The 13,313-nt window shown below is 32.0% G+C and overlaps 1 protein-coding gene across 1 annotated transcript; it reads left to right on the top strand.

Annotated features, from left to right (window-relative positions):
- Positions 1-11,355: 11,355 nt before the first annotated feature.
- On the top strand, positions 11,356-12,714 carry LOC146941317 (F-box/LRR-repeat protein At4g14103-like). Its single transcript, XM_085758007.1, has 2 exons — positions 11,356-12,327; positions 12,421-12,714. The coding sequence occupies exons 1-2, from the start codon at positions 11,452-11,454 to the stop codon at positions 12,517-12,519; spliced, it is 975 nt and encodes a 324-aa protein (XP_085614133.1). The 5' UTR covers positions 11,356-11,451; the 3' UTR covers positions 12,520-12,714.
- The last annotated feature ends 599 nt before the right edge of the window (positions 12,715-13,313 follow it).

Genomic DNA, 13,313 nt, shown 5'->3' with positions numbered 1-13,313 from the left:
AATAACAAAACAAAAACAATTTGGGGGGTCGAACCAAACTAATCAAAGCTAAGTAAAACAACAGGTAGACATACCAAGCTTTATATAAGTTTTATTATCTGATTTGATTAATTCAGCTAGATTTACTACCTCTAAAATTTCTCAAAGAGCTTCATAATCATTTATCACCATAAATCTATAATAATATAAAATACACTTCTATCAAATCAAGTAACATGAAAACCTTTTATCATTTGTGAATAGAATATGACATGTTACTTATGAAAACCTTCTATAATAGTATAAAATACACTTCTATCAAATCAAGATCGTTATGCGTGACAAAACTCTTCGTCAAAAGATTTAATGGTGTTGTATGTGGAGAGCTAAATACAAACTCGCTCTACTTTGGATCTAATCTATATCATACTTATATTTTCTTTAAGGCTAATGTTTTTCAAAAAGTTTATTTATCTACAAATGTCAGATTTTAGGCAACAATGAAAGTTTGGATTATCCGGTCTACTAAAGTAAATATGAATAATATATTTTAAAATTTATTTTTATTATATTAGTTCTTATTTTGATGTACCACTATAAAAAAAATTATAAAAGAGTGATGTGTACATGTGAGATCCATTTAAAAACTCAACGGGGGAATTTCTCCATTTTAGACGCTCTTAGAAGGTATCACTCGTATGAGTCATTTTAAATTATGCATGTGCTATTCAACATGAGTGGTGTGACTTAAGAATAAGTAATCACCACTCTTCGTCTCAATGTGCCAACAACTACATCTCTAGGGCATGGTCGATCCTAAAAAATTTCGTGCCATGGGCGAACCAAAATAATGATGACCATCTCTTAATTATATTATTATAATTATTTCGTTTGTGCAAAATATCAGAACCAAACAAAAATTTAGGTTGCTAAAGTGAGGATAAAAAAAATCGAGTTCTAAATTTAGAAATAAAAATAAAAATAGCACTAGTTGATATACATGTACATGCATTCAATATAAATAAAGACATCTCTACATAGAAGATCAACAAATCTTAATAAACGTCACTGTAAATAATACAAGATAACACCACATACTACTGTCATGAAAATTGACCAAGTCTCATTTCTAATAAACAAATAAGTTCATTCTTTTATTGACATTAAATGATCTAACTAATAAGTAAATAACTTCGATCATCCTAAGAAGTTGGTCATTGCAATATTTAGTATTGTGAATTGATTCTCAATGTACTTAAATCAATTAATAAAGATAAGCATTTTAGGAACCTACCAGACCCCGATGAATGTATGTTTTATTAATTAAAGAAATTGTAGAAACACAATTAACATATATCTTATATTTTAAATGAAAAAAATTGAATATTAGATAAATCACACATAATTGATTGTATAATTATCATGAAGTAAACATGGCTCGTGAAGTCATGCATTTCAATCACAAACATCACCGACAACTACTTTCATGAACCATTAATACATCTTGCAAAAAATATGTATTTTTCTCAATTTTCATGCATTAAACATGATTTTAGTCATGTATGTAACATTAGAGTAGATATTATATATGTTAGAAATACAATTTGATGATAAAACATATGGTAATTGTGTGATAAAACATATGGTAATTATGCACTTGTTATGTGTCTGTGACTGTGTGTGAAATAAATAACTTAACATATGGTAACTGTGTACTTAATACAGTTTGATGTTTTTCAATCATGTTTTAAGATTGATGACATATGGTAATTGTGTACATATGGTAATTGTGCATTTCTTATGGTTAAGAACATATAGCACAATGAAGAAAAAGTTAGTAGATCAAGCACTCTTTTATAGTCCTAAAATTACACAATCAAATTTATTTACATGTATCTTTCTATGGTTCCTATGTTAGTGTTGGTTTAGTGAATAAAAAATTAATCCACAAGATTATTGAGTGATTATCAATTGAGAATGCTAGACTATGAACCTAGATTTAACAAAGTTTTTGATCGATGATAAATGAATATATGGTTAATTGTGCACTTATGTGTTTAATATTGAAAATGTGTTTACATTAATTTGGCTCTAGCCACAACCAAGATATAGTTTTAGTGCTATCTAAAACCATGAATGGTGGTGTTCACAAATTGATGGTTTTTGTTTTACTTATTATTGTTTATTGTTGACAGATGTCTGAATTCAAACACAATGAAAAATACACTTAGCAGACTATGGTCCTTACCCCAACATGCTTATCTTTACTGACTACCATGATGCATTATGATGCATCGGCCATAGAGTTCCAGTTCGCAAGCTACATTTTGACCAATGTCACAAAATTACACACATTCAGGATAGAGAGCCCAGATGCAAAGTCACTGATGAAGCACTTGTTGTCATGTTGTGAAGTGAAGTCTTCTAACTTAAAATATGGGTTAAGTGATTTGAGGAACAAGGGGAACTACTAGTAGAGAGCGGACTGAACAAAAATTTGTGTTTGTATTATAATCATAGACATAATTTTTAATTCTTGTTTTTCTTTGTCAATGAATATCGGTATGCATTAATTTGGTTTATTAGTTATAGTTTATTTGTTTGGTTCATCAAGACTTTATATTTGTAATTGAACTTGTCATCAAATAAATTTCTCACCAACATAAAAATGGAATTAGTTGTGGTTTATTTGTTTTTATTACGATGATAGACATAATTTTTTTGTATTGTTTTTTTTTACGTTATCGTATTGTTAACAAAGCCAAATTGAACCATGAAAATTAAAATAGTATAACAAAATACAAAGACAATGGATAAAATGATAATTTGTGAGGAAACTATTGTAAATTGGAGTAGGAGACGATGATTGAGTCCATTGTTTTTTTTAGGGATCAATAACTCACTGTTGTGATGCTATTTTGTTAAAGGAAGGAAATAAAAAAGCAATAGCAATAATAATGAGATAATATGTAATTTTGTTTTTGAAGGATTAAATTTATTCTTTTAATGTGTTGTAATTTTTAATTGGTTATTTGTAAGAATTAATTTTTAGTTGCGTTTTCACCTAAGAAGTTTTCTTATATTAGATTTATCTTATCCGGCTTCAGCTCATCTTCTATTGGTGTTGTATTTTTATGTATACTAGTGTATTTACTCGGCGTTGCCCGAGTTAGACATATAATGTTATTTCACACTTAATATGGTTTATTGTTTTTCAATCATGTTTTAGTATTGATGATAAACATATGGTAATTGTACACTTCTTATGTGTCTGTGACTGTGTGTGAGATAAATAACTTAACATACGGTGATTGTGCACTTAATATGATTTGATGTTTTTTAATCATGTTTTAAGATTAATGATAAAAAAAATATATGGTAAATGTGCACTTCTTATGTGTCTGTGACTGTGTGTGAGATCAGATTGATGATAACATATGGTAATTGTGCACTTACTATGGTTTGATGTTTTTTAAACATGTTTTACGATTGATGATAAAAGATATGGTAATTGTGCACTTACTATGGTTTGATATTTTTCAATCATGTTTTATAAGATTTATGATAAAACATATGGTAATTGTACCCTTGTTATGTGTATGTGACTCTGTGTGAGATAAATAACTCAACATATAGTAATTGTGCATTTAATATGGTTTAATGTTTTTCAATCATGTTTTAAGATTGATGATAAACATATGGAAATTGTGCATTTCTTATGTGTCTGTGACTGTGTGTGAGATCAGATTGATGATAACTTAAACATATGGTAACTGTACACTTACTATGGTTTGATGTTTTTCAATCATGTTTTATGATTGATGATAAAAAATATGGTAATTGTGAACTTACTATGGTTTGATATTTTTCAATCATGTTTTATAAGATTTATGATAAAACATATGGTAATTGTGCATTTGTTATGTCTCAATGACTGTGTGTGAGATAAGGATTGTATTTTGATTGATATTGAAAATGTGTTGACACATCACCGATCCCATAATTCCTTTGAATAACACGTCATTGCGCATCAGCTATAAATACCAGCATGCTGCTAACCAAAACAAATCAGATTTTAAATGTATGGTGACCTTCCTCTTTTGATTTACATATCACAAGTGGGAGAACCTTGGTTTTTTTTGCTTCACCTATTGTTCACAAATTGAAGGTTTTAGTTTTACTTATTATTGTTGAATGTTGACAGATGACTGAATACAGACACAATCAAGACTACACTTGACAGCATGTGGTCCGTGTCCCAACACGTATAACATTTAAGCTGACTAGTTTTAGCATCATGTGATATGATGCATCAAACCTGGAGTTGGAGTTCATACGCTACATTTTGAAAAATGCTTGCGAGTTACACACCGTTAGGATACATATTCGTGAATCTTCAACCTGAGATAAACAAACACGACATTACTGTTATTTGATACCCAACAAATAAATAGGGGGGATTCGAAGAATCCTAACCGCTGCTTACTTTTTCTGCAACCAAAATAGGTAACTTGCTCTGTTGCAAACAGATAAAAATTGCAAATCACTAACACTTTAACTCTTTTATTTTAGGCTTAAATGCACTTTTGGCCCCCTAAGTTTCGCCCGGTAGCGATTTTGGCCCCCTATTAAAAAAAACGACTTTCCAGCCCCCCAACTTCACCCCCTTTTGCAACTCGGTGGCCCCCTTCAATTTTGACTCGGTCAAAGTTCAAGTGGCCAATCAATGGACGCCACGTGGCATATCATAAATTAAAATTAAAAAAAACTAATTAATAATTTACATAATTAAATAAATAAATAAAAAATGGCATATAATAAATTAAAATTAAAAAAAACCAATTAATTATTTACATAATTAAATAAATATAAAAAAATAAAAAATTGGAAAAGGAGAATCAAACACAGCACCATCATCATCTTCATCTCCTTCTCATTCATGTTGTTCTTCAATCAACAAGAAAAAGAACCGCAACAAGAACCAGAACCGCAACAAGAACAAGAACAAGAAAGAACAACATCATCATCATCAACAACAACAACATTAACATCAACAGCAACATGAAAGCAAAACCAAACAATCCAAACATTATCAGAAAAACTAACACAAAAATCGAAGCTGCAAGAGAAATTCGAAGAATGGTTCGAAAATCATCAAAGACACGCTCCAAAATTGCTGATGCTGGTGTTATTCAACCACTCATCTTCATGCTTTCTTCTTCCAACATTGATGCTCGTCAATCCTCCCTTCTTGCTCTTCTCAACCTCGCTGTTCGCAATGAACGGTACAAAGATCTCTTTTTTTTTCTTCTTGTTTCTCATCTGGGTTTTGCATTTGCCTTCATGGGTATTCGGATCATCGCCGTCGTCGGTGGAGATCATCGGAGAAACCAAGGCGGTGGATATGGTGGTTTTCTTAGATCGGTTGCAAAATGGACAAATTGTACCAAAATGGACAAGTTTGATGTGGATTTAAAGATCTTTCAAAACTGCAGTTTTAAGGCAATATGTTTAGAAATCATATTGGTGTTTTGGTTGAAGCTGTTCGGAATGGGTGTGGTGTACAAACAGCCCAACTGTGCCGCGGTTTTTAGCCTTCAGTTGGTGGGGTTTGTTTACTGGTTTTCTGCTGTTTTTAATCTGATATGCTGCCGCAGTTTTTTGTTGGTGTTTTTCCTGCTACCTTGCGCAGGATAAGGGAGTTGTTATTCTTTTTGTTGATGCTCCCTGTAATGCATGCTGGGAAAAGAAGAGGAATGAGGAGATTAATGAATTTTTCTTTTTTTTTGAAAGAATCAAATTTTTGTTCTTGAAGAAATATCACGTGACATTCCATTCCCAATTTTCTTGTTGCGTTCTTGTTGATGATGATGATGTTAAAATTATTGGTTTTTTAAAATTATGTTTATTTTTTTTGATATTTATTTAATTATGTAAATTATTAATTAATTTTTTTTATTTTAATTTATTATATGCCACGTGGCGTCCATTGATTGGCCACTTGAACTTTAACCGAGTCAAAATTGAAGGGGGCCACCGAGTTGCAAAAGGGGGTGAAGTTGGGGGGCTGGAAAGTCGTTTTTTTTAATAGGGGGCCAAAATCGCTACCGGGCGAAACTTAGGGGGCCAAAAATGCATTTAAGCCTTTATTTTATCGTCAACTAAAAATAAGTAACGTGAATTGTTTGGACGAAACGACAATCACACTGGATACAATACTTTACTTATCACTTTATTACTTCGTAAACGATTTGGTACACTTGTCTAATCTGCACAACACTCGTCAAATATAATATGAACCAGTTCGGCAAATATAATCCGAACTGTTATAAAATTGCTCATGCCTGTCCAAAGTACGTAAACATACAGTACATATTGTATTTGCCAAAACCTCGCAAAATTGTTCGGTAAATAGAATCTGAAATGTGTCAAACCCCCCATAAAACCATGTTTAAAGACAGATTGAAGTGTTAAAATTGACACAGTTCAAATTTATTTGCCGAACTTTTAACAAACGTCCAGATTATATAATTCGAACTGTGTCGGCACACATAGGTAGAATCTGTGTTCACTGCTTAAAGCCTTTTTGCTCGTAATTCAAGTTCGGCAAAATTATATTTGCCGAACTTTTAACAAACGTCCAGATTATATAATCCAAACTGTGTCGGAACACGTAGGTAGAATCTGTGTTCACTGCTTAAAGCCTTTTTGCTCATAATTCAAAGTCAGCAGATGTTGTCCAACAACAAACAAACTGTTGGAGTAAGCCCTAATAGCCAATCTTTGTTGATTTTGTTTTGTTTCAAAATAACAAAGTCCCTAAAATTAGTCTGTTTAATGGAACATTAAGTATAACTTAATTATGAGACCCCATTAAACATAAGGACATTATTCTTAAAGTATCTGTAGTCAAGCTTTATTGTGAAGTGAGATATCATTAAAGCATGGAGACTATTATGTGGATAGATTGATGATCACATCTCACAGATCATGGATAAAGAGTTATCAAGTCTACACATAGATATAAATATTAGGAGTAATATTTATATTGGATTGACCCAGCATGAGAATACTACATCGTAAAAGTTATGAAAAGTGTCATAAGATATTCTCATAGTGATAGTGGTGTATTCCACCCTTTGACCTGAAACCACTATGTACCCTAGATGTTGGAGTTGAGTGCTTTGTCACCATTCAAATAGTGTCTGTAATAAGATGACCATAAAGTTGGTTGATGGGTGCTCCACGAATCATGCTGAGGGACATGAGTGACCTAGATGGAATCTGTCCCTCCTACATAACATAAGCAATGTCTACGGGCCCAATATTGAACTAGACAAGAGTGACATGATATGTCTTGTGTTCAATATAGACATGAGGGCAAAATGGTAATTATACACATGATCAATATCACGGAAATGTTTCGTCAGATCACATGACATTCTTGTCACTTGGGTAGCAGTGATGTGTTGCTAGATACCACTCACTGATTATAATATTAAGTATGTGATTTAATATTATTGCCAACGTTACGGAAACCTATATGGTCATACACAAAGGACAGATAGATGAGAGAAATATATAAGTAAGACTTATTTATAAAATAATAAGTAGTACTTATTAGTAATTAAATAAATAAGTATGACTTATTATTTAATTTATAAAGAAAATAGATAAACGCGGTCCACCGTAAGGTACAGTGTATTTAAGTGATTGACTTGATGACCACACAAGTGGTTCTATAAATAGAACACTTAGGTTGAAACATTTTGTTGGTTGAAACGCTTAACCTAATTCACAAGAGTAAACCTAGCTACCGCTCTCTAAACCTAATCTCTCTGAATCTTCGTTGGAATTGGCTAGCACCGGTCATCGGAGAAGTTCTGTTCGCGTCGACTGAGTAGAGACATCGCTGCTTTGCTTTGCTCGTGATGAGAAACAACTCTGCTACTAAGGTTCTGCGCTTCAAGAAGTAAACACATAATCCTTAAAGTGTTTAAGAATGTGTTCTTGTTGATTTGTGATTAATGATTTAAGAGGAATGATATTTTGACATCCAATTTCCAACAACTTTTAGTAACAACCTTTTTCCTCTCTTTTTATTGGACAATAACAATAGAGAGAGAAAAAGGAAGAGAGAAAATAAAAGTACAATGAGAGTATGAGAGAGAAGGTTGTCACAAAAGTTGTTAAAAAATGGATGTTCAAATATCATTTCTCATGATTTAATCAAGATCTATTTTCAATGGGATTTGTTCCGTTAAGAGGATAAATTTTTGAAAAACCCCTCTTAAAATCCCAACACAAACAACATTTTTTCTAGGTAAGAAACACACTTTCTGTGTGTGTTTTTTAAATGGTACGAGATTCCATTTCTAACTAGCGGCAACCATTGACTACTGCTGGAAACGAAATCAATACAACTTAGACTTAAGTTTAGCGACATTTGATTGCTTTCAGGAAAGATTGTGAAGAAGCTTATGTTGATCAGAAGATTGTGAAGAAGCAAGTGACATGATTGTTATGCACATGATGTCAGAAGTGATAAATTTATCATTGTTAACTAGTAGGATACCCGTGCATCCGCACGGGGGCTGGTTGGTTGCGGACAAATTTATGTAGTATAAACTTGACATGAAATAATTGTAAACAGTTTAAATGTATAGAAATTATTGATATAATTATGCTGTATTTATGGTCTTGAAAGTTTATAGATAGTTTGTTATTATTTTTTGACAAAAAAGTTTGTAGATATTTTAAACATGTTAGTAGGTGTTTATAAAATGATAAAACAAATAATATTAAAATTGAAAAAGGGAATTTAATAACCAAAAAAATATATAAACTGTGATAATTAGCACTGATTAAAAACAGATTTAAAAATTGTAGATATTGGATATTACATGGAGATAGATGAATATGTAAGTAATATTTGTAGTACTGAATTTGTTAATTTATAATTGTAGACAAAGTGAAACACAAATTAATTAAATAATTATAATAATGAGTAAAAAATATAAGATAATATACAGAAAGGAATGGTATGAATGAAAAGGTGGTATAAACGAATAATAAAATGTTAGAAGTGATATGATACCAATTTGTGCCAATTTTCCAAAAATAGAAGAGGAATAGAGCTCTTGAAAATTCTCTCATACAAAATGAAAATGATGGAAGTATATGTGAATTTCAATCAACCGTGAACTACACAAAAGGACAATAAATAGTTGTTGAATAATCTTGCTATACAGGTGAAATTTAGTTATAAAATGTTTTAACAATAGTTATAGAATATAACTTTGTGTGCTAACACAGTTCAAATTATATTTGCCGAACTGGCTCAGATTATATTTGTCGAGCAAAGGGTAGTTTCAAAAACAAAAAGGAGTAAATTTCACTCATTTTCTCTAAGAGATGCTTGAATTACACTCCCTCCCCTAAAACTTTTTTATGTACTACATTTTAATCCGTTTTCACATAAATAAATATTTTATAATATCTACAAATTTTGATCCACCATTAAAAAAAATACTTCTTTTTAATTGAAGCGTCAATGATAATTTTTTTTGTGATTATTTTATGATTAACTTAATGATTTAGAATATAAAATATATTTTTTATCACCCACATTTCATTGGTTTTAGTAATATAAAATATGATTAACTGTGTGTGTTATATTTTCGTTGTTAGACTATTACTCCCTCCGTCTCACAATATTAGTCGTTTAAGGTTTGTGCACGATAATTAAAGAAATGATTAGTTGTGTTGATTTCAATGGTAAAATTAGTGGCATTTACTGAAATACCCTTGTTAAATGTAGTTAGTGGAGTAGTTAAGTTGGATGAAATTCAATAAATAAGGGTATAATAGTGGAAAAACATAATAAATGCTGCATTGGTATTGTAAAGTGACAATTATTTTGAGAAAAATAAAAAAAGCTAAAGAGACAATTATTGTGAGACGGAGCGAGTAAAAATAAAAATATTAAGGAGAGAAGTGTAAATTTTAATATTATAGGGAAGATGAATGTAATTCAACCATATGTCAAGGAAAAGGAGATTGATTGAAAAAGGGACTGATTGAAAATTAATTTGGGAATTTTTGGTGTTAGGGTTTTTTTTTTATCAAGCTAAAAATTCAATCAAAAATCAGGAGATGCCTGAACCATAATACACCAAGAGATACAAAATCAAAACAAAGTCAACGGAAAAACAAAGATAAAAACCCTCAAACAAAAGGGAACAAGAATCAATCTACAATCAATCTAGAGTAAGATAGCCCAGCACTATCCCTAAAGAGAATAGGTAGCAAAAAGGTGGGTGGGGCAGGCCACCATTGTGAAGAGTACATAGCAAGCCCCTGCCCATTCTTGGCCAGAGCATCGGCAACCTGATTACTTTCCCTTAACACATGAACACAAGAACAATCAATACTTTTGCAATAATTCAAACAGTTGTTCCATTTGGTTCTCATCCTCCAAGGAACTCCTTTGTTCTTGTTGAAGGCATTAACAACTAGAATGGAGTCTGTCTCTAAACTAGAATGGTGTTAGGGTTCTTGAATAATATTGATATTTTATTTTAAGATTTTTATTTACAAATTCTAATTAATTAATTTTATGATCATATTTTTAATTAAAATGACATGGAAATTATCTGTCTAATGATGATACCATGTCACAAATGTCATGTAGGATCTATGTAATTAATGAAAATGCCACATCATCTAAAGAGGGACCAAATTTTTTTGTTGGCTTTCTAAATAGGGATAAAAAAAAATTGTTTTAGAAAATGGGGTATCAAAAGTTAGCAAATTCAAAAATAGGAGAATCAAAATTGTATTTAAGCATTTTTTTTATGGTTAATTAAGTAAATGGTCCTTATAAATATTCAGAATTTTTTTTAGTCCCTACAAAATAAAATCACACATTTTAGTCCCTGTAAAATTTTCCGTCATTATTTTTAGTCACTGTAAAATTTTCCATCAACATTTTTGGTCCCTAGAATACCAAAGAAAAATGTCACAGGGATTAAAAAGTGTGATTTTATTCTGTAGGGACTAAAAATGAAAATCTTAATATTTATAGGGATATTTAAGAGTGTACGTTTTGACATAATAGGGAGGTACTGTATAATTTAAACGATGGAAATGTAATTGCGCGTAATAGCCTTAATTATATAAGTGATCAGAAACTTGGTTGAAATCCATCACAATTCCAGTCAGTCACAGGTTGAAACCCTAACGCCAGAGAGAACCTCCCTCCTTTATCGATAGATCCATCGATCTTCTTTCATTGAATTCAATTCAATCCAATCAAGAAAGAAACTTAACAATATATATATGGCACAAACAAGAGACAGGATCAGCAATTTACCAGATGAATTAATCCGTCACATCCTCTCATATTTGCCCTCCTCACAAATAGCCCTAACAAGCCTTCTCTCAAAGCGATGGAATCGAGTCTGGTTAACAATGCCTAAAGCAGACATAATCAGCGCTTTACCCGTCGAACTACGATGTCACATCCTCTCTCTTTTGCCCACAAAACAAATCTTTGCAACATCCCTTCTCTCAAAGCGCTGGAGAGGACTCTATCGAAGAATTCGGGATATCAACTTGGACGACACGGAGGAGGATCATCGAGACCAATTCGCCTATTTTGATTATACTGACGTGGTCATCAGGCTTATATTTTACAGAGATCAACCCATCAAAACTTTAACTCTTTTGTCTGCGTCTCGCTTTGCCAACTCTTCTTCGTTTTGGCTTCGCCAAGCAATCAAAAGAAAAGTTGAACATGTCAATCTCACTTTTTTGCAGCATTCTCCCACTGCCCCCATTTACTTGAATCAGAGGATTCTAATTTGTTCAACTCTTGTTGTTTTGAACTTGAATGGGAATGATGCCTTAACTATTGACTATGTTCCTACTCGTACTAATTTGCCAAACCTCAAAAAACTCCATTTCACAAGGGTTCATTTTCTAAAGCTTCAATTTCTTATTAAGATTCTCTCCGTATGTCCGCTTCTTGAGGATTTACTCATAAAAAATGTTACAGTTGATGATCATAATGCTGCTACATCAGATATGTTAAAACCCTTCCCCAATTTGCTCAAAGCCCACATTTCTGACTCTTCTTCCTCCATTTCTTCTTGTTTCCCATTGAACTTGTTTTACGATGTGGACTTTCTTCGCACACAAGTCACACTACAACATCAAGACACTACTCAATTTCTTAATTTAACTCATATGGAGCTTACCATTGTGGAGGACGAATATTCTTCTCGGGATTGGTTAAATAAATTCGTCTCTGCCTGCCCCTCTTTTCACGCTTTTGTGATCCATAAGGTTTGTTAGTTTGTTAACTTTTATAACACCATTCGTTTTATCTTTGGTTGTCGCCTCAGATGTGTGATTTTTCTTTTATTTAATTGTTGTCAGTTCGGAGGCTGCTGTGACGAAGAAGTGGCATCCGCAGTTTGTCCCCCAACCCGAAGATTATCAAAGAATTACATTTTTGTCAAAGGGGTTCTGTTCTAAGCCAACTTCATTTTCTCAATGATGTGCAACTAGAAATCTGATTTTTTGCTGCTTTTATTTATTGGTTTTAGCTGTTGCTGGATGAATGATTCTAGCATGCTACTCGGAAAATAATGTATCGCAACTTCATTTATTGGTTCTACATCGATTGAATTACCAATTCTTGTGTGGAATTGAAACAGGAGGATTCAGTTTTGTGGAGTTCGAAAATGTTAATAACATGAATGTTGGCAAACATCAATGATTTTAAAAAAGTTTCTATATTTTGTATTATGGTTCATTGCATATTGGTTATGCATTTTGCTATTGTTATCACTAATTGAATACTTGGTTTCCATTTTTTATTTTCCTTTTACTGATTGCATTGCATACTGTTTTGTATACTTGGTGCATTCTCCAAAATTCCACTTGTTGTCACGCAACCCAAATGTGTCAACCATTTCATTCTACTTGCGCTTAAAACTCATCCGAAACTCACCTGTGGTTGTGATGCAAATTCTTCTTTCTTTCTTTCAAAGTCGTGAGGTGAGGTTGCTTGGTTGGTGATGATGGCATTTTGGTTTGACAACGTGGGCTGATTTCATTTCATGTGTCACATTTATTTTATATTTTTTGTTCTAAGCTTCAATGGTTGTGACATGCTTGTGTTATGTTAAAGTTGCAAACATGGAAGCAATGGGTTTTTGAATTTGGGTCATGAAAAGATTTCCAAGAATATTGGAGCCATGAGAGATGATTTATTTTGATGTGTCTTTATATCGTTGTATGTGAAACATGGTTTCTCTCTATTTTTT

Source organism: Medicago sativa, chromosome 3 (assembly GCF_051527215.1).
Source record: "Medicago sativa cultivar Bolivia chromosome 3, Bolivia_mono, whole genome shotgun sequence".
NCBI lineage: Eukaryota > Viridiplantae > Streptophyta > Magnoliopsida > Fabales > Fabaceae > Medicago > Medicago sativa.
The sequence above is the reverse complement of the archived record's forward strand: the minus strand, read 5'-3'. Positions and strand labels throughout refer to the sequence as shown.